The following is a 22,975-nucleotide window of genomic DNA, read 5'->3' on the forward strand; positions in this document are numbered from 1 at the left end:
TTCTCTGGACATGCATTGTATTGCAATGCAAGTGTGGATGTTATGGTATAAATTATTTCAACTAGCATAATCATAATCATGTTAATTGCTGTGTAATCTTCACTAATTAGTGTTGTATGTCATTTGCTTTGGTGTGGATTGCACACTACAGAATTCTGTTTGGCTTGCAAATGCTTTTAGATTTTTTTTGTATCAGGTCTTAGTTTGCCTCTAATTTAGGCAAAGCGTTTTCCGTGGTGTTTACAATATTTTGCTTTGCAATTATAATATGCTTACAAATTGTGCTTCTTCTAGCACTGCCCAAAGCCCTAATTGAAACAATCAGAGAAACACACACACTGAGCTTAACTGACATTCAGGATGTAGCTGAAACCAGAAAAATATGAGGAAATACAGGGCTAAGGCCAACATGCCAAACATTTATTTCAAGCTCTGTGAGTTATTGATGACACTTCAGTCTTAAGATTTGAATTTACATACTAACAGGGTAACATTTCAGAATGGGAACTATCTGTCTAGTACTTGTGCCCTGTAATGCAAAGTTCCTCTAACTCAGTGGTTCTCAATCAGGGGTACATGTACCCCTGGCGGTATGCAGAGGTCTTCCCGGGGGTACACCAACTCTTCTAGGTATTTGCCTATTTTTACAACAAGCTACAGAAAAAGGACTAGTGACGTCAGTACAAACTAAAATTTCATACAGACAATGACTGGTTTATACTGCTCTATATACTATACACTGAAATGTAAATACAATATTTATATTCCAATTTATTTATTTTATAATTATATGGTACAAATGAGAAAGCAAGCCATTTTTCAGTAACAGTGTGCTGTGACACTTTTGGATTTTTATGTCTGATTTTGTAACCAAGCAGTTGAGGTGAAACTTGGGGGTACACAAGATAAATCAGACTCCTGAAAGGGGTACAGTAGTAGATTTGGTTGGGTGAGCATTTTATTTTTTGGGGTGATATTTCTTCTTTTCATGGCCAAAAAATTATGATGAGAATGGAAAATTTTAAAAACTGCAGTTAAATATGAGCTGTGGTTCACGAGTGTGCACTTGAACCATTGAAATAGGGATTCAGGCTTTTTTTACATGTTTCTTTTATTCAGTTAAAACATGTTTGGCTTAACAGTGTGTCTTCTGTATTTTATTAGTTAGTGTGCTTATCTGTTAGGCTTCCGTGGCTCTTAAGAGAAGGTGGCTCGTTTATGTTATATAACTGTATTAAAAAAGATTGTGGGATTAAATTGTTTTCATTGATTCTGCAAATCTCATACTGTTTTTAGGCTGAAATGTGGTACGGCAGTGATCCCAGGTTAATGGGCTAAATTAGATTTGATAACGTCCTATTGCTTCTTCCTCTGGACCTTAATGATACATGCCCAATGGCTGTTCAGTCTGGCCACAATGAGAATTAATGCCTTTGCTATATTTATTTCTCAAAGCCAAAGGCCACAGCTGTTCATTGGCCTGCATTCCTGGGGGGACAGTACTGAGAGACAGCCCTGTGCGACCAGTGTATTGACACTCTAAAAAGCTTGGCAGTGGGGACGAGACTTGTCTGAGTGATGTTAGCAATTCACGCGTCTCTTCCATTTTCAGTCCTGGCTTTGCAACTTCCACAAACAGCCGGACAAACTCTGGCTGCACTCCCCTGTAATAAGAGAGCCTGTGGTGAGGAGCATCTTGGGTGAAATCTCTTGATGAGTGTGAATTTCACATGGGTAACCCCATATTGCCGAGAGATGTGGGATTTACTGCAGAGAGGGGTGCTTTTTCAACAGACGTTTTACACATAGTTTCCATGCTTGGCTTGCATGCTTCTAAAGCAGCCGCTGTGACATGAAAGCTCGTCATCATGGTACATCCATTCCAATCCCTGGTGGGCCCAGTGCACTCTTAAGCCATCTGTCCAGCCACTTGTGTCACTCCCTTTACAGAGGAAGCCAGCGTTTCATTGCAGGCCCTTGGCATCGCTGCGTTCACAATCGTGTTTATTCTGTAGCGGAGCAAAGCCAGGAAACAGGAGCAGAAGATCATTGCACAATTCTTTATTAAACGAGCTCCCAGAATACACAGCATATGGACCCTTTGAATGAAATATATCTAGAACTGTGCTGAATTGTCCATCTTCATGAGATATCGTCTCATTAACATGTGGGTCTCCGTGCTCATCCTCTCTCTTCTCTGGCACATTTCCAAACACCCACCTGAACTGGGATAGGTGATCCTGGCTTTGTCTCTTGTGAGGCGAATCAGGCACACACACAGACATCCAGGGATGTGCTTCCCATTGGCCTAGTTCTGCTCCCATCGCCGTCAGAGGGAGGTTTCCCTTTGCTTTCAGTGCAGCTAGGTCTGTGCTGAGTACTTCTGAAAATGCCACTCCTTGCTGCCAAGCTTTCAGTGTGACAGTGGGTTTTCGGGAAGGCAGCACTGGTGTGCGGAGGGGAGATTTCCCTTTCCATGGATTTTGAAGATAAGCCTAGGAAGGTGGGGAGGTGAACAGCAGGGTGAGAGATGAGCGATTTACGCTATAGGACAATGTTGGCACAAGAACCACGGGGGATAAACTGGCCGTGAAGAAGCTTTCACTGGAAATGAGAAGGAGGTTTCTAACCACCCAAGGGGTCAGGTTCTGGAAAAGCCTCCCCAAAGCAAGAGTGAGGAAAAACAACTGAACTGGTTTTAAGATGGATCTTGACAAATTTATGGATGAAACTGTGAGAGCAGGGGCTGGACTCGATGACCAAGAAGGTCCCATCCAGAAGCACGTCCCCTGTCCCTAAACTTTCCCCCTTGCTTCCAATCCGTTTTCAGATCACTGAGAAATGAATTGTGGGAATTGAGCCCAGCGCCGCTACCTGGCTGTGCATTTCAGAGTAGGGTCACTGGCTCTACAGCGTCAGGCTTGGCCCAGAGCCCGTATGAATCCCGGAAGGAAGGTATCACTGGTGAATGTAGAGGTTCCAGCATCCCAGACAGAATTTCAAACTGGCTGTTCTTCGGTCCTGGCAGGAAAATAAAGAGGATATGACATCACTATTAGTGGGAATGTTCCTAGAGACAGTAGATCAACCCAGTAATCAGAAATTTGTTACAAGGGAGAAATTAGCCTCTGGTATGCAAAGTGCTTTCTCAGAATGTAATTAATTGTAAATGAAAGTTAGTCTCAGTCTCTGTGTGTGGCTGGAGAGCCAGGGTTGAAGCCTCTTTTAATAGTCCCTCCATCAAATCAAGATAACAGATAATACAGAGAACCGCTTCAGAGCCGGAGAAATGTCAGCGTAGCACAGAACTTCTCAGTGCTGGATGGCAACAAGAACCTAGGGACATTTCATTCAGGAGGAAAGGACTTCTTTGGCATGCAGCACTTCGTAACTGCTTGCTAAAGGCATATCAGCTTCCCCTCTGCTTTTCTCTGGATAAAATGCAGTGCAACATACTAATCTCAGATACAAACATTACTAGATTGCTCGACATAATTTTAAGCACTGTCACAGTATGAAAGAGGCCAGTTAGATTTCCTTTACAGTAGCTATGATAAAGGATCAATGTATAGTAGGAGGTGGTAATCTGTCTTGATTGAATTCCAGCTTCTACCAGTTTGTTTACAGATAAATTCAGAGGTGCAGCAGATGGTTGTAGACCTGCAGGGATATTCAGCACATGGACAGATCAAAAGTTTTAACTTATGTCATTATAATTTGATAAAATTCTGGCAATTGAAACCAACATCCTAGAGAAGACTTGTCATAATGCAGGACTGGGTAGCAAAATACAGGCTGATTCTGCCACTATGCTCAAAATAAAAATGCCTGCAGCATGCAGAGCAGCAAGGCCGATGCTGACCAGGTTTACAGAATTCTCTCCTCCCACACTTGCATAATGCCCCCCGATGGCGTACACTTTCTAATTGAAAATCTGTTTAGATTAAATCAGTGGATGAATTGACTGACTGCAGTGCGTGTAGGCTGCTAATTCTTTAAGGGTACTGGCTTTTTTTTTTTTTTTTTCCAAACTTAGTGCAAAACTACTAAGACAGCTGAATTCCTACAATGCCCAAACTCATTACACTCCAAGGAGTCAATCTCTTCTAATCTAACACCTTTGTCCTTGTTGAGCTGGAAGGGACCTTGAGAGGTCATTAAGTCCAGCACTGAGGCAGGACCAAATATACCTAGGCCAGCCCTGACCGGTATTTGTCCAGCCTGTTCTTAAAAACCTCCAGTGACGGGGATCCCACACCCTCCCTCGGAAGCCTGTTCCAGAGTTTAACTACCCTGAGGCCTGGTCCACACTAACCCCCCACTTCGGACTAAGGTACGCAAATTCAGCTATTACGTTAATAACGTAGCTGAATTCGAAGTACCTTAGTCCGAACTTACCGCGGGTCCAGACGCTGCAGGCAGGCTCCCCCGTCGATGCCGCGTACTCCTCTCGCCGAGCTGGAGTACTGGCGTCGACGGCGAGCACTTCCGGGATCGATTTATCGTGTCTTGTCTAGATTTATCTTGTCTAGACAAGACGCGATAAATCGATCCCAGAACATCGATTGCTTACCGCCGGACCCCGAGGTAAGTGTAGAGAGCTGAGAGCTAGAAAGTTTTTCCTACTATTTAACCTAATCTGCTGATTAAGCCCATGGCTTCTTGTCCTGTCTTCAGTGGACATGGAGAACAATTGACCCCTGTCCTCTTTATAACAGCCCTGAACATATTGGAAGGTTGTACTCCGGTCCCTTCTGTGTCTCAAGACTGAACATGCCCTGTTTTTAAAATCTTTCCTCATCGGTCATTTCATCATTGTTGTTGCTCTCCTCTGGACCCTCAGCAGTTTGTCCACATCTTTATTAAAGTGCGGCACCCAGAACTGGACACACAACTTCAGCTGAGGCCTCACCAGTGCTGAGTGGGATAATTACCTCCTGTGTCTTACATACGACACTCCTGTTAATATACCCCAGAATGATATGAGCCTTTTTTGCATCTACATCACATTGCTGACACATATTCAATTTGTGATCTACCATAATCCCCAGATCCCTTTTAGCAATACTGCCACCTAACTAGTTATTCCCCATTTTGTAGCTGTGTATTTGATTTTTCCTTCCTAAGTGCACTACTTTGCATTTGTCTTTATTGAATTTCATCTTGTTGAATTCTGACCAATTCTCCAGTTTGTCAAGGTTGTTTGAATTCTCCAAAGTGCTTGCAAGCCTTGCCAGCTTGGTGTCTTCCGCAAATTTTATAAGCATGCTCTCCACTCCATTATCCAAGTCATTAAAAATGCACTAGGGGCAGGGAGATTTTGCCCCCTGCAGGGCGTATCTGATGCCATAGTCTGCATTTCCCCATGTCTGCAGCATCAGCTCTAGTTCTCATAGATAGGGGCATACTTGTGAGCTGTTCCATTACTAGGCACTCTTGCCTGAAATGCCAGGGTTTTCAGGGCAGTAATGTTAATGAGGCATTCTTTAATCCACGTGAGTATCGTCTAACCTTCCAACTATCACAGCAGGACAGTCTGTGAGAGGTGGCTCATGGGGTTGAGCTCCTGGCATCCATGGTGGAGAGACAGATTGGGCTGGAGGTGGCTGCTGGGTGTGACCAGAATCCTTGCTTCCTGCTAGGGGAGCGATAACGACTGTTGGCTGCAAGGACCCTAGGGTGCCGGGCGCTGGGAGGAAAGGTGCCACACCCATGCAGTGTTTCCTTACTGCACAAGGCCTTGCTGCTGTTGCGCTAAACCACATTCATTATTTGCATTTTAATGTAAAAACCGCTCAGGCCCTGTGCTAACGCCCCAGGCAGCAGATGCTGCTTTGAATGAATAGGGCTTTGCTCCTTTGGCATTCGTACCATGCAGTGCAGCCCCATCGCTGCTCCAAGACGGCACAGCACTTTATGTGACACATGGAAATACTAGTCACTGTTCTGTGGGTCTTTGCTTTGGATTTGTGTCGCTCTTAGCGCCTCGCTACACAGATGATTGTTTCGTAAGCAAAAATGTGACATCCAAGTCCTCGGTCACAGCACAGAGCGTTGTGAGGGTGATCCTAGTGCACCTCCGTTGTCTTGAATTGGCACTGCAGATAGGCCGAGCCTGGCTGCTTGGGAGCCAAGCCGCTGTTTGCAATGGGTTGCTTTGTTTTTAAACACATAGAACACAGTTTGGATATGAGCTCACAGGCAGAACGTCCTTCTCCGAGTCCCATTTGCCCACTTACAGACCTTAAGGCCAGAAGGGACCACCCTGATCATCTAGTCTGACCTCCTGTAGAACACAGGCTGCAGAGCCTCACCCAGCCACTCCTGTAATAGACCCCTCACCTCTGGCTGAGTTACCGACATCCTCACAGCGTGATTTAAAGACTTCAAGTTACAGAGAATCCACCACTTACTCTAGTTCAAACCAGCAGTGACTCATGTCCCACACTGCAGAGAAAGGTGAACCTTTCCCCCCTCCCCCCAGGTCTCTGCCAATCTGACCTGGTGGAAAATTCCTTCCCAACCCCAAATATGATGATTAGTTAGAGCCTGAGCAAGTGGGTGAAACCCACCTCCAGACATCTGGGGGGAAATTCTCTGTCGGAACTCAGAGCCCTCCCCATCCAGTGTCCCATCTCTAGCTGTTGGAGAGATTTGCTAATCGCAGTCACGGTTGGGCCATATGCCATTGCAGGCAACCTCATCATACCATCCCCTCCAAAAACTTATCCATTTCAGTCTAGGTTTTTTTGCCCCCAGTTCTCTCCTTGGAAGAAGAACTTCTTGGTGGCCAGTTTATATCCATTTGTTCTTGTGCCAGCATTGACCCTTAACTTAAATAACTCCTCTCCCTCCCTGGTGGTTATCCCTTTGATGTATTTGTGGAGAGCAATCATATCTCCCCTCAGCCGTTGGCTGGTTGGTTAGGCTAAACAAGCCAAACTCCTTAAGTCTGCTCTCCTGAGGCAGGTTCTCCATCCTCTGACCATCACTGTAGCCCTTCTCACTGATCAGGATCTTCCTCACAAGGAGGTTACAAAACAGAAGGCTTTGTGTGAAGGAGCTGCTGCAGGAGCAGCATTATAAATGAGCCAGGTGCACCTAGAGAGCAGGAGCGCACAGACCATTTCACAGAGGCCGTTTTAAAAAGTCACTTTAGATCTTCCATACACAAGGTGGGATGGTTCCTCTGCGTCTGGCAGAAGCTATGTTTATTCATCAGGAAAAGAGGCACAGATGTTGCTGTTGCCAGCATGGAGTTTTTAAGCACATTGATTATTCCAGGGTGCATCTATAAATATAAATGTTTGAACAGTACATGTTTTTAATGCAGTCTTTTTTTTCAGGCTCTCAGCAGAACAGAAATGATTGTTGTCAGTTTCAGTGGCAGGGGAGATGCTGCCCCTGGCAGCTCCAGTTTCTGTGTTTATTTCCCCCCCTTCCAGCTTTTCCCACTAAAAGAAAAAGTCTAACTACATATTTTGTCAGCAATTCACAGAAATTCTGTTGACAAACAGTAGATGGAGTCGTCAAAAAATCCCATTGCTATGGGGCACTAGGACCCAGAATTGCATAGCGTAGGAATTGCCATTCTGCACTGGGCAAATGATCCGTCTTTGTTGGCGTCCTGGCCAGTAGCAGATAACACAGAAGAAAGTGCACATCTGTCCACTTTGGGATTTGCCCTGGAGAATGCTCTGCTGACCCCAGACAAGGAGTGGTTGGCTTTTGCCATAAGGCATAAGATTTTATAATAGTTATACATTTTTTATTCTAGCTACTGTAACTGGGGATGATTTTATTATCCATATAACTGTCCATGTCTATACTGAATTCTACAATTCAGAATCCTACTACTCAGTTTCAGTGGTATCTTGTGGCAATGAGTTCCACTGGTTGATAAAAGAGACCACTTCGTATACAACACAGTGTTATATGAGTCACCTTTCAATTCTGCTGAACATCCCTTTGTTCTGGTACTATGAGAGAGGCTGAATAGGGGCACTGGATCTGCTCGGAGTGTGTATATACCTCCGTCATGTCAGCTCCCGGCCTTGGAGTGACACTGGCAGGGAAGAGGCATTCAGCCATCAGACAGTCACTCTCTCTCACACATGGGCTTCAGGGCAGAGTCTTATGAATGGGGCCTTGATCCTCTTCTGGAGTAGAGGGAAGGGAGACTATTGGTGGCTCTGGATCCCATTTAGTTTAGAGCCGCTTGTTATGAGGACCTGTGTCTGCAGCTAGGTGTGTGGAGCTGCACCTGAAGGGGTTCATTTGAAACCTAGAGCAGAGCCCAGTCCATTGTTCTTTGCACATTTGGCTTCAGCCCTAGGCTGAGCCCTGTTACGTGCTCTTGTGTTAGGTTAAACGCAGCGCTAAGAATGAAAGCCGTGCTGGGGATTTGCGTCCGTGCTGTTCCTCAGCAGTGACTCACAGCCGTGCGCGACGCAGGTTTCATTCTCCCCAGCGGGGGCCGTGTTTTCTTCAGCCAGTGGGTGCGGTCACTCTGCAGGCACCTACGCACCAGTGCTGTCACTCGGCCCCCCGTGTCACGTCACCTGCTCGCTGACAGGGCCTGTCTAAAGCCAGGAATCGGCCTGCGGCAGCAATAGGTCTCCATGAGTGATTGTGCTTGGAGGCTCCTTGGGGGAGCCCCTGCTTTGCCCCTGCCCCACAATTCAAGCTTTGGGCTCACCCCACACGATCCAGTCCAGGAATCCCAGTTCTTCTCGGAGCGCTCGTGTTGGGAGACGTTTGCAGGTCATTCTGTCTTCTCGATACCGGCCGTCTCGAGGCATTTTTAGGCTCCGGGTGAAAAGCGAGCCGGCCTGAGAACAGACGGCAGGCCTCTCTGCACTGCAGGGCTCTGTGGCGAGCTAGCGTGAGCTGAAGAAGGGGAAACTCCAAACCGCTCTGATTCAGGATAAACCACAGAGCTCGAGCAAGGGGGCCAAAGCAGGCAGGGTGGAAGGGTAAGCCCTTTACGACAGCCGGCCTAGACTCCACCAAGCTTGGGAAGGACCAGTTGTACCCCATGCTGTAGGGCCTGCGTGCAGGAATGAATAGGGCAGACGGTCACAGCAGGGGAAGGTACACTGTGCAAGTGGCACAAGCCGATGGGTTTAAACAAAGAATGTAATTTCCACTGAGTTCTGTGCAGGGAGCTGGGAGTGCTGGGCACTGCCTCCTAGCAGGATGGCTGGGTGGTGTTTGCTTTTACTTTTCAAGCTGCCAGAATCTGCTCACTTGGCTATTTTTAGATGCCCAGGAACTGGGGGAGAAAAAGTAGAGCCATATGTCAAGAGCGCTGTTATCAGGAGAGGACAAAGCCCCAGGACTATGCCATGCTGTGAGGAGCACTGCTACAGCAACTTGCAGAAAAGCTTGCAGACCTTGAGCAACCTGTTCATTTCCCATCGGAAAAGACTGGCTGGGTAGAAAATCCACATAGGTCACCACTGTGTGCAGAGAAGACATGACACGTGTTTTCTCAATATAGTCCTTGCTGTTTCATTACTTTAGAAACTCACTTGCAGCTTAAATTGATTTCCAAGTACAGTGTGACTTGTCAAAAGTGTCACAACGGGCCGACTCAAGGGTTTGCAGAAGAAAGAGACGATGTTTGTTTCCTCGTAAATGCAGCATGATAAATCTTGAGTCCTCCTTGAAAAGAGTGTACCCTCTGCATAGACTGAAGTGCAAGGCATGACTTTGTTAATCCAGTCTGTACAAGGTCTGGTTCATTCTCTCTTCCCAGTGATCCTTAAACCAGCTACGTCCTCAGTCCTCAGTGCTAATCTCCCCAGGGACAGATCTGTGAGCAGTAGGTGCTACCCGTGCTCACTCCCTTACTGGATTGGTCTTGGTCTAACCTGTTTCCTTGCAATGTCTCTGGTTCCTGATGTGACTCTGGTTTCTCCTTTCCCCTCTCTGTGACATTACCCAGGGTGCAATCTGGACAGAAGGACAGCTGTGCTTCCTCAATTCTCCAACCTGAGGTGCCTTTTACACTGCTTCGCTGTGAGAGCAACCACTTCTGGTCAGCTCACACACACCCTCTAGCTTGTAAATTACTCCCAGCTGAATTACATGAATGCTCTGACCAGTCAGTCATGAATTACATGACACCAGCAAATTCCCAGTCCTAGACTTTCCCCCAGAAATGTGTGTCTTGTACTGCCCAGCACTCTCCTTCTGGATAATACAAGCTCCTAGAAAGTCCATCATTTCATCAATGGAAAATGCTATGCACAAACCCTATTATCTCAAGTGAAGATTCCCAAACACGTCAGTCCAAACACACTTGTTTAGATAAACAATAAAACAAGTTTATTAACTACAAAAGAGATTTTAAGTGATTACAAGTAATATGAGGCATAAAAGTCAGAATTGGGGTACAAAGAAAATAAAAGATAAAATGTAAAGTAATACCTAATTTAGCAAGCCAAATGAATTCAAAGCAAAGGTTTTCCTCACCACATGCTCTTTGAAGTCTTTTACTGGCTGGAAGCCTCCAAACCAGGACCCCTCAGTCAGTTCAGTGTTCTTTCAGGTGTTGTTGATGGCATGAGCAGAGAGAAAGGGAGGAGAGAGAGGTAATTTTTGTTGTGTGTTCTCTATTCTTATATCTTTTTCTCCTCTTTGAGGATTATCTCCAGCTGGAGTTCAGGTGACAGGAGGTCTGTGGGACGGGACCTCCAGCTGTTTCTTTGCCAATATTTAAATTTCTTGCTTATACCCTTCTTCCTTTCAAAGAATGCCCATTTAACTAGGTGATAGTCTACTTGGCTTTGTTGACACCTGGCTTAGGTGTTAGTTCATCTTTTTTTCCTGAGGAACTGGTTTGTGCCTCTAAACTTGGAGCATGTTACAGCAGTGTTATACAGTAGAATCTTATAACTTTACATACAATGTTGATACACACATGTTATGAGGACAATGATGTTCAGCAGATTATGAGTTTTCAAATGATACATCACAAGGCACACTTTGTACAAAATTTCTCATACTCCTGTAAAAAGGGTGAACATAAGAGTGTAGCCTGTCACACCCTCCCAAAACCCATTGCATGTATTTGCAGCTGGGTTTTCTTTGGAGGTGTTTGCACAGGATTACTTCACTTCTGTTGTCTGAGGGCACATGTTGTTATAAAGTTCTGCAGGACAAGACACAGGGTGACCGTTGCTGCCCTCAGATAACAGTACAGAAGCAGGGTGCATAGGTTTGCTCCGGGTGCAATAACCTGACAGACACTGAAATACAGACAGACCACTCCTCTTCCACACAGAGCAGTTAATTTGGGAGGCATGTTCCTGTCTGTGCTAGAAGAATGATTTCCCTTCATTTTAGTGTGTGTGAAATCCAGACTCCTTTCTGAGAGTGCTTTGGAGGAACAGGAAGAAGCTGAGCATGTCCGCCCCATGGTAAGGAGCAGGGAAGAGACAGGAAACAGGGCCCTGTTGTGCTCTGGGAGGAGTGGAAATGCTGTTAAAAAGGCTGGAATGATTAAATTCTGCCATTCTCACTCACACGGCTGTTCTGACTACATTGTTGCTTGTGTCCAGACTGAAAAAACAAGTCCGGAGCCATAGGTCAGATGCTGACTGCTGGCTATAACAGAATGGCAGAGGGGAAGGCTAGCTTAGTTGCCTAATTCTTTCCACAGGTTTCGGGCAGCTGTTACTAGTCTGGAATGAAATTCACCCCAGCAGAACAGGTCAGGCATGAGGTTTAGGCACTGCTTATGGTTGAAGTGGGGCATTGGCTGCAGAGGTGGATTTCGCTCTTGCTCATTAGGGCACAGTGCTGAAACTGTTCTTTCCAGGCAGTTTTGGCTTACACAGAGCTTAGACTACAGCACTTGCTATAACGAAGATCGCAGCCCAGAGACGTCAAGTCCGTCTTCATTTGGAGATGCAGAACTCGGAATTCGCTCTCTATCCCTGCACCCCCTGAATCCCATTTACAGGCTCTGTGCTGCTCTCACTCACAACGCTTATTAAGATGTACAACGGCAACTGATTTAGCCTCAGATCTCTTACCTCATCCCATCACCCCTCTGGATGGCGTCAAGTAGCGATTATCACAGAATGTTAGTAGGTTTTAGCTTAACCTCAGATGACACAAACCCCAGAGCAGAAATATTTATATTCTATATTATTGGCAGTTAAGGCTAGTGGAGCAACAAATGCTCAGATTGGTTTCCCTATCCGTTGTGCTCTGTGGAATGCCTACAGAGAGCAACAGGTTTTTTTCTCAAAGGGTGCAGATTAGTAGGATTTGGAACTATTTTATTATTGTGATGATAGGATGGAATTGCTTGTGATAAGGGGCAGGGCTCAGCAGCCCCGGGGTTCACTTCCGGCTTCTGTTTTATGCTCCTAAAATCTCATGCTTCAGAGTTTCAGCTGGCCACCTGCAGGGGTCAGGAAGGGACTTCCCCCCCTACCCTCATCAGGGATGGCCACAGCTGGTGATGGGATATTGGGCAGGGCAGACCAGGGCTCTGAGGTGGCATGGAGCATTCTCTCTCTTAGGTGGTTGGCTGGCTGGCTTGCCACATGTGGGGTCACAAAGAAATTTTGTCCCAGGTCAACTGGCAGTGACCTTGGGGGTTATTTTGGATATATATATATATATATATTTTTTGCTTTCCTCTGCAGCATGTGGGTGCAAGTCACTTGCCAGGATTCTCTGGGTCTATCTCACTTAATCATTTCCCTGCCATTAGAGGGGCCTCAGACACTAGTGCGTCTTGGTCCCTCCTATTTTCTGCCTGTGGCACATAAAAATCTAATCTGGTCTGTAATACTTCGGTCTAATTTTGGTTCCTGGGTTTAGTACGTGAATGCTGGGTGGTGGTGGTGGCCTGTGAGCAGGGCTGGCTCCAGGGTTTTGGCCGCCCCAAGCAGCCAAACAAAAAAACCCAAAACAAAACAAAAAAAGCCGCGATCACGATCTGCGGCGGCAATTCGGCGGGAGGTCCTTCGCTCCGAGCAGGAGTGAGGGACCGTCCACTGAATTGCCACCGAACAGCTGGACGTGCCGCCCCTCTCCGAAGTGGCCGCCCCAAGCACCTGCTTGGTAAGCTGGTGCCTGGAGCCGGCCCTGCCTGTGAGATGCAGGAGGCTAGACTAGATGATCTGGCAGTTCCTTCTAGCCTTAAACCCTGTGACCCTAATTGGGAGACATTAACAGCTGGATTCTCTGCTTTTTGGGTATGATTAAGGCCCTACTTGAATTGCAGGATGATTGTCAAAAAATTGCGGGTGAGTGGCAGACAAGCCATGGAAAATTGCAGACAAGTAATAATGGACCTTTTTATTTGCAGCAATAAAGTCCGTTATTACTTTTTCATGATTTTCCACTGTTGGCCGCCCAGGCATGAGAGCAGGGGCGAATGGCTCTCAGCTCTAGGGTGGCCGGGGTTCCCACTTTCAGCCCCACACACGATGGGGTTACTGCTGACAAAATTGCGGTGAAAGCCTAATATTGCAGAATCCACAATTTCCACAATATTGCAAGTTAAGTAGGGCCTTAAGTATGATTTCATTTCTTCTCCTTAAAAAAAAAAAGGAAAGCAGCAGCTAATATTGCACATGAACCAAATAAGAAGATCTCTGACAGTTGCTCTTTGGACAAGGTCTAAAAGCAGAATGGTTCCTCTTGATTGAATTTTATAATATCACAGATAGCGAAAACAATAAATAAGTGAGCGGTTCATTAAGTTTCAGGCTCCAAACACTTTCATAAGTTAATGTGTCTGCTACATTGAACGGAGCAGTGAATATCCAATTCTAACCCTTTTATGTTCACAGGCAGTTAGGGTTTCTTGCCTCTTTAGTGCAGTTTTATCTAAGCCTTGAAAACCAGAAGGAAAAGTGAAGTTGCTGAATGAAAAGCTGGCTGTTTAAATGATGAAATCCAGTGGCTCTGCAATTTACAACTTTGCTTGGAATCATAGACATGGACAGGGGCAATTCCCATGTAAATCCTCTTGGAAGGATTACACCAGCTTTTCTGTAGGATACAATTTTGGATTCCAAGAGATGATGTGAATGGTTTGGGACCTGCCATGAATCAGCTGTAAGTGAAAATTGCACGAAAGCCAGGGCTACAGCAATAGTATGCTCAGCATACTAGTTTAGTCGTCGCATTCCCCAGAATTGTATTGTATGCTAGTAAAATTGAAGTGATTATGGCTCAATTCGTTTACTGCGGGAAAGTCCAGCAGCTTGGGACCATTCTGGGTGAAGGCAGAGCTGTGTTTCTATCTGACTCATGGCTACCCCTCTCCATCACCTGCTAGCCCCAGGGGTCAGGAAGAGTTCTTGGGGCCTAATCCATGGCTCACCGATGTCAATAGGAGACTGTCTGTTGACCCAAAGGGCTGGTGGAGTGAGACCACGAGATGCTCACGAACCGGTCGGAGGGGTGGGGAGGCCAGTGCAGTTGGACAGGTGCTCCCATTTTAGGAGCCTCTCCCTTCACTCCGCAGTTTGCTCAGGCCTCCTCCTGCTGCAGAACCTCGGTGCACCTTGTCTCTCGTTGCTGGCTTTGTGAAATCACAGGCCCACAACTTCACAGAGCAGCAGTTGTTGTACAGAGGCTCAGCCCTCCCCCACCCCGGGATTTTGTTTATTGATGTCACGCAATAAGGAAAGCAGCTCAAATGCTCCCTTATCCTGGCACTTCTTCAGTTGCTTTTGGATGCCAGTTTATCAACTCGTCTCAACATTTAAATTGCTTTATGGTCAGTAGAGCCAGGTCTCAAGTTGCCCGGCATTGTCTCTGCGATCATTCACTACCATAATGTTACCATAGCAACTAGAATGCTCCCCTAGTCAGGATGGTTTATTATTGTCAAGGTAAAACTCCACTAGTGGTTTTGAAAACCTCAGCCCTTCCATCACACACGGGTATTTATTTATATTTAGGTTCCTCTGGTTTAATCGATTATCCACACATTTTCTTCTTTTTGTTGTTAGACAAATTCAAAACCAAGAAGCTTTTTCATTATAGAAAATTATAGTTCCTAACTGATGATATCTGACTGCAGTGACGCAGTACAAAATATACTTTTGTGTTAGAAAATTCGAGGCTTCCTTTACAGCAATGTCTCCAGCTTCAAAACACTGGAAAAAATTCTTTACGGGCAAATACATTTTGACAAACTCCATTTCTAATTTCGCAGGCAAGAATCTGAGGGAGAGCACCCTATAGATTGTTACTTGATATTATTGATCCAAAATTATATACCATGAAGAAACATACAACAACGCCTCAAACTGTCAGTCATGCTGCATACAAGAAACACAGCGAACTCCCCCTTTCAGATATTGTTAAAATTAAATAGGGGGGGGGGAATGTGTTTTCAGGCCTTCAGATGAATGTGTGCAATCTTTTTTGAAGAATATCACCCAGAGCTTTGTGGCACAAAGGGTAACAATGATTGCAATCAATTTTTGCAGTCTTTCTGCAGCAGACAAGAGAGGAAGGAGTGTGTGTGGTGATAGGGGGTGGTCTTGCTTCTTAAACTGATTGCCTTTCTGTAGTTGTTTTGCATCCTGGGCATTTCTGGAGTTATGCTACAGCCTGCTCTGCTAAGGCAAAGGCCCACCAGCTCAAAAAGGACTTTTTTACAACTAATTTGAAATGGTGGCTGGGCCATACCCTCATAGCCTACACGTCCGTGAGATCCCACAGCCAAAAGGAAGGTTCATAACCTCACCAGGCACAAATGGGATAAAGCTTTCCTGGTCTGTGGTGTTGTAACATGGTCCAAAAGCACCTGCGGATCCTACCTGACTCCCAGATTGGGAACATGAGTCACAAGGGGTGGGCACAAACCCTCAGGTAAAGCTAGGGCAAGAATAGGTTCTTCATCATCCAGTCACTTCCCCCAGCCTACCAGCCTCAACTCATTCTTATCTGGATTGAGCCGCCAGCAGTTCACTCATCTGCACACCTCATCAGCCTCCTCACCCACCCTCCCAACAGCCCCAGACACCCATCGAACTGGCAGGGAGGCAAGATGGGTCTCTGCAGAGCACCACATTATAGTAAAAGCTCCCTCCTCGTACCGCCTCCTCACCACACTCAGCCAGGAAAGAGCAGACATAACAATATCCGCATGGGCACTCGATCCTCTTTCATCACTGAGAGGAGATCGCTGGACTCAGGGCTGTACCCAAATGGCCCAGAGTCAAAGAGACATGTAGTGGCGACCGGGCTGCCAGGGAGTTCTCTCGTCCTCACCTTCCGTAGGATCCTAACCAGAAATGCTGGTTGACAGCTATCCAGGCTGTCAGTGTCAAGCCTTGGGTTTTTTGAGCCGCTCCTTTCAGAGGAGCTGGCATCTGCCATCCCTAGTGCAGGCACGGAGAATCTCCACTGACTTTGCCGATAGCCTTTCTCAATGAGCCATGGCACCTTGTTATTGCATTTCCTCCTGCTCAATATGTCTGCCCTTAAAAAAAAAACGCTCCAGAGTCAACAACAGTAATGTTCCATTCAAATACTTGCTGATACTGTTTACCAAAAGAGAACATGTCCTTGTTAAGAGAATGGGAGGGAATTCTAAAGACACACTGAATTCCTTTTCTAGTGAAAGCTACAAGCTTTAAGAGCACCATCCCATTAATAATAGCTACGACAACGATCGCTATCGGTTGACAGGGATTAATTAGCAGAGCCTGCATCACTCCTTTAATTAAAAATCAGCATTTGTGGTTGTTTGCAGAAGGAATTCCCATACCCTCTCCACCCCCGTCCCTCAATAGATGACGTTCGATAAAGCAAAGGTTAACTAGCTCCACTTGCTTTGCTCTTTCATTGCAGGCTAATTTGACATCACAGCTAGGTTCCTATTTCCTGGGAGCAGGTTTTGATTTTGGCCTGTGTTCCATTCTAAAAAGCTGTTTTCAGAAAGGCAAATCCTGAAATACCCCCGAATGGAAGGAGTTTGTCTCGTGGTGTGTGCTGTTCATATCCAGCCCACAGCCAGACATTTATTTTGCTCTTATAGATTATAATTAGTTCCTCCTACCAAAGGGAGCACTGGAGAAACATACTAGGGAGTAGCATTGGGATAGTGCGCTATAATTCAGCTTCATGAAGATTCAGTGTAGCATCTTTGGGTAGTGACAGAAATCAAATAAATCCCATGTATTGATAAAATCTATTGAGAAAGCAACCCATTTTGAGGCATGTCTTGGTATGTCAGATTGATGAAGTACAGTGTCTGTGATGTGATCTACCTTGAGTCATGCATTTTAGCTTCTCTAGTTTACTCAGAGACATTTATGTTGAGTTCAGTTATGCTCAAAAGTGTCATTTAATGAAACAGCTAGAGTTCATTTACCTGCAATAAGCAATTCCTACTTAGAGGCAATGGTTCAAGTGAGACTAGAAAGTAAGAACAGATTTCTGGATACCAGGACATGGCCTTTCTGACTGACGTTGCGGCTACATCAAGTCAGGTAACAAACTAAAATGTATCTCTTTCCATTGTTGCTTAGGATGAACAAAGAAATCAAAGATCAAGAAATGAACCGACCAGCTTCTGCACTGAGTGCTCGGAGAGGGGAATACGGAAGACCTATGGGTGAGGCAGATTTTGGCAAGGATGTGAGCCATTTAGTTGGCGCTCAAAGACGGGAATTTGGAAGAATTGCAGATAAGGAGATTGACAGTCAGAAAAAAGCTATGGATAAATTAGGAGCTATATCTCCATCTGTGATGAGAAGGATGTCATCTCCTACAGCAGAAGAGACGTTTCCAAGCTCTTCATCTGCACTTTCTGAATATGTAGAAGAGCTGAGGAGGAAAAGGGCAACAGAGAAAGTGCAGGGAACATTAGGGTTAGAGGACACCTCTCCCCTGCCAATCTACCAAACAACTGGTGCCTCCTCCCTGAGAAGATGCAGGACTTTCAAAGAGGATGATGAGTTCCCAATAAAGTTTGGAGTCCATGAACGTACAGAAAGTGAAGGAGTGCCTGCAGGAGCTAGCCTAGTGCGTTCATCCAGTTTAAAATGCATATCATCTGAGAACACAGAGCCAGTGCGCTCCCCAGCTCTCAGAAGAATATCGAAGTTTGGCTCCTGTGACTCACTCTTACAAAATATTGATAATTCCTGCTTGACGCTGAGTTCACCAGCTGTGGGAGCAGATGCGTTCAATCCATCGAGACTTAAGCCATGGAGAAGTTACCTTGAGCCATCATTAGATGACACAGCCAGTGCTGATCTGGGGAAAGATTCTCTGGTATTTCAGAGTAAGCAATTCAGTGATGTTATGGCTGAAGGAAAGGAAAGCGACCCGTTCACTTGGAAAATACCAACTCTCAACTATGAAAGGAGAACAAATGTTGATTTTGATGACTTCCTTCCAGCAATTCGAAAATCCCAGTCAACAAGCAGTTTGTCCAGACCTGTCAAGGACAGGAGAGAAGGCCAGAGGCCAATGAGCGTTCATTTTGAAGACCAGGATTCGGCAGACAGCACTTTTTTGTCTGAAATAAAGACCATTTCAAAGGCCAAAGAGGACGCTGGAAACCTCTCCGACTCATCTTCATCCTCTGGCTCGATCGTTTCTTTTAAAAGTGCTGACAGCGTCAAGAGCCGACCAAAGATTCAAAGACCAGAAGGTGAAGGATGTGCCGGAAAACTGATCATTGAAGGTGCTAAAGATGAAAGGCGATGGGAGGCAGAAGGAAAAGAAGATGATGTAAATAGCATTATGATGAAATATCTAGGAAAAGATTAAGGTAAACTTGCCGATATACTAACCACGACCCGTCTGTACGGTTCACTTAGGCCGGCTGTTATAGGTTTGCTCTTTGTGCCACTGAGCTAGAGGCTCTGCCAGCATTTCCACTGCAAATTCTTCTCTCCAGAGGCTTTTGGTCTGGAATAGCCTAATCCTGGCTAAGAAGCCAAACTCTGACCAGAATCTACCCTTTTACTTGGCTTTATTGATAAATAGTATTAACATAATGAATAATCATCCCTTGGCAGTCCCCCCATGCCAAATTAGGGCTACATTCTGGCCAGAGCAGAAGTAGCCCCGAGACAGCATACGCCTCCCCTCCCCCATGTGCTGCTGCTGCTCCAGGGGCCAGTGTGCAGAAGGGAGGGACCATTTGCAGGGCATGGAGAGAGCAGGGTGTGCAGCTGCCCTGCGCACCCGGAGTGCCATTGCGCTTGGCCCTGACGCAGGCTGTACAAGGGATAAAGGGAGGCTCCTTGCCCTTTCCTGACCCTCGGACAGCACACAGACCAGGCAGGATCTGGTCCCAAGTGAGCAGTTTAAGAACCCGGCCAGAGGAGGAAGTGTCCCGCCCGGGAAGTGACGGCTCTGACAGCATTAGATGCAGGGAGCCCAATTCCCCATTGACGCCAGCGCACGGTGGGCATGAAGCACCATTTGGAGCTAGCTGCGTTTTACACCCACTTTGCACTGCTATCAGTGATGGGAGAGCAAGGGAGTCTCTTCCGAACAGACTACTTTGAGCCTCACCTAGCCCCTCGCCCTTACCTATTCACTGGAATCGCCTCACCTAGCTCGTCTCGCATTGAATTACATCGAGTGGCTCTGGAACATTTTGAAACTGCATCTCTACCGGTTTATTAATCTAAAACATTGATGAGCCTAGGCCCCGAAACTCTCCCCTCCAGAGAAGGTAGGTTTTGCTTCTAGTCACTCTCACATCCTGTATTCGGCGTTTGATTCTGACAACCAGTTGGATACAATTCTCTTACTGCCTTTGATGTTTCCAGAATTAAGATTTATTACTACAATCCAGGTTTGAAAGCAAACTCCCTAATGAATGCATCATAACCGGAACTGTGTTTAAAATAGATTAGAAAAATGTTTTGTAAAAATGCAGCCTTTAGACAAACTTATTGGATGTCAAGCTGTGACCAAATCTGCTAAACCAACACAGGAGCAGAGGACGCCTTAATAAAATACTTCTTTATGGGAAGCTGCATTTGCATAATAAGATGTCCCACTTTCCCCCAGACCTCATTTTAATAAAGTAAGTGGCGTCTATAAACTATAAAGCCCAGTGACATCAACCAGCCGAAAAAGCATGCCCTTTGCTCGGAAATGAGAGTAGGAGTGCCCAAAAGGAGAAATGTCACTGAACTGAACAAGCCCTCGGTGCTGTGAGCTAGCACAGAAAGGACAGATGTTTGTTCGCATTAGGAAACTCTATAGAATAACCAGTGAGTGACTCTCAGGATTGCCAGCCCCAGGCGGGAGTCAGCCTCTCCGAGCAGAATGTGGCATCAGTAGCTGCAGTTACATTTCAGCTGGTAGCTTGAGAATTGTTCTGTCCTGAGTTCCATGGTATGAACCATGTCACTGAACATGCCTCCTCATACATCTTTTTCATTTTGTAGTTTCCAGAAGTCGAGGCCTTATTTAAAGCATTCATAATTTCGTGGTTATTAGAACATAGATACGTAGGTGGCTTTCATTGGTTCCTTCTTGTCTGGAGAATGCTATGCTTTCTGACCAAAAGACAATGATATGAGAGACAGAGATTCGATGTACACTATCATGGGAAGCTGTGGTTCTGACCTCTGCTTGCTTTATACAAAATAAAATATTTGCTTCTTTGACTTAAGCCTCTTCTCTTCTTTCCTTTCGTTGCAGTGAGAACAGGCAGCTGAAAACAAAATGCATGTATTGAAAAGTCCACCACTACGTAAGTGCAGCCCACTGCCGCGGGGAGGTTTAGGAGACATTTCTCAGTGTATACAAGCTCCCTAGAGTCATCTGCACTTAAGTCTTAATAAACAAAGTTCTTGGCAATTTTTACTTCAAATAGATTTTTGCTTTGTCATTGGATCTGTGCATTCTAATAATCCCACTCAAAATTCTAGCTTCCCAGGAAAGGGCAAAACTTCCAGGGTTTATTTTACTAGGTGTTTGTAGCAAAACTGTGAAGCTCTTCAGAAAATGTCTTTCACTGCCAATGTCTAAGACACTTTTTCAATCTGCTGGCACGTTGACTGGCTCTTGTAAGGTTGAATGAGGTGGGTGTTATAACTCATTTGCTAAATACTTTTTGGCATGACCAGAAATTTTGCACTTAGGCAATTTTCAGCGTTTCAGCCTTTAGAATTCCTCACACTTCTTTTCTGCTGCATTTTTAGTTTAAAATTAAACCTTTGTAGCAAGAAGCATTTTCTTTCTCACAGATGACTGCAGAACTTTCATATTAGGGTTCATGTAAGCAGTTACACAAAGATGTTTACAATATACACAAAAGTAGGTAAACTTTTCCACTTCCTCTCCGGCTTTGTGCAGTCCTTAGCACCGCCGCCCTGCCGGCAGAGAGCACCTGATATTTTCATGTTTCTTCATGCCTGTGTCTGGGCCCATGGTAACTTTTCCTGAGTTCTGGTGCATTTTTCTAAAGCAAATAATGGAAGAATTGTGCAGTAGCATAGATTACCTCTGATTACTGCCACACAATTTTAACACACCTGGTTAATGGCCCCGCCATTATTGGAAGCAAAACCAATCCATTGTGTAGGTTTTCCACTTATAAAAATGATCTAAATGACATACTTACCATTGACCTTCCAAAGTGGCTCTAAAGAAGCTCATCTGTAAGGGCTGAAGTGTCATTGGCTCATCTCTAACTGTGCGGTTTAGTGGACCCTGGGGCTTATTTTAACCTGTGCTTTATGTGCTACAAGCTTTGTGAATGCGCTGACTAGCATGGCTTGTGTCTTGATGGCAATTCCGCTGTTTGGCAAACTCCTGCTCCTCGCTCGGTGAGAGCAGCCCCATTCATGATGCACCCCGAGGTATTTGTGGGAACGTCAGTTTGTCACCACCACTGATTGGAGAAGAATCGTGTCTTTCTGTCTTGCTCTCTAGAGGAGAACGAATGCCTGGCTGATTTTATACTTATCAAGTAAGAATATTATTAGAGTCAGATTGAACAAATAACCATACGGGGAGCATCCAGCAGCGGGTGTAGGAATACACTCCCCCCTTCACCATTCTGCACATAGCCTTGTGGGTAGTACATGAAGGTGTGAAAGGGAAAGGCCAGCAAAACTCATGTGTTAGAGCAAAGAACACAGATGCACAAGCACGTTTCCCTGGTGAAAGGCAGGTGCTAGTAGCCCCCTCCAGGCCAAGGCCGGTGGATGCTCAGTGTGGGGTTTATGGTGCAATACTGAAACATTCCTTGCCAGCTCACCCCCATCATGGCGCTGCACCTACTTTTGACACCAGCTGGACAGCAATCATATGCTGTCACTTTCTAGCAGTCTGCTTTTTAATGACTTTGGCAGCTGGCCCGGCTCATTTCTGAGCACAGCTTGATTCCCAGTCAAGATAACATGGTTGTGTGAGGGAGTTCAGTTCAGAGGGTGACCTCATTGGACACTTTGCCTTTGGTGGAAGTATCTGATTTGAAATGCATGGGATTTGCACAGGCTGCCCGGGATGGTCAAGGACTCCAAAGGAACATTGCAACCAAGCCACCTGGCAGCATTGCTTGTTCCATTCATAGTAGCTATTATCCCTTGTTTAGAATTGAAGCTCCACAGGGCAGGAACCATATCTTTTCCTTTGTCTTATTCAAACCCATGCACATTTTCAGTGTTTAGCCAAGGATCAACAGTAAGAATAACATTAAACTCCAGCACGGCTAGGGTGTAGGCGCTATTATATACTCTGATATTACTACTAGTGAGAACTTTCCACATTCACAGTGCTCTCCAAATATTAACAAGCTCTTACCACGCCCCTGGGAGTTAGGGTAAGTAGGTATCATTGCCTCTGCCATTAGGATGATTTCAGGTTGTGGAACAGTTTATCGGGCACGTATGTTACCTTCGGAAAAAAGGATCCTGCTTTCAAAGCCAAAATGTATTCAAAGTGTTCCTTGTGGAGTTCTTCATTAAAAGGGTTTTTTATGGGCATATTAAATTCCTCCAGA

At 45.5% G+C, this 22,975-nt stretch overlaps 1 protein-coding gene across 1 annotated transcript in view; it reads left to right on the top strand.

Annotated features, from left to right (window-relative positions):
* MYO18B (myosin XVIIIB) overlaps positions 1-18,771 on the top strand; it is a 186,471-nt gene extending 167,700 nt beyond the window's left edge. The window contains exon 41 of the mRNA XM_065417569.1: positions 17,523-18,771. Coding sequence (XP_065273641.1) covers positions 17,523-18,771 — 1,249 coding nt within the window. The remainder of the gene's footprint in view (positions 1-17,522) is intronic.
* The last annotated feature ends 4,204 nt before the right edge of the window (positions 18,772-22,975 follow it).

The sequence above is a fragment of the Emys orbicularis genome, chromosome 16 (genome assembly GCF_028017835.1).
Source record: "Emys orbicularis isolate rEmyOrb1 chromosome 16, rEmyOrb1.hap1, whole genome shotgun sequence".
NCBI classification, from domain to species: domain Eukaryota; kingdom Metazoa; phylum Chordata; order Testudines; family Emydidae; genus Emys; species Emys orbicularis.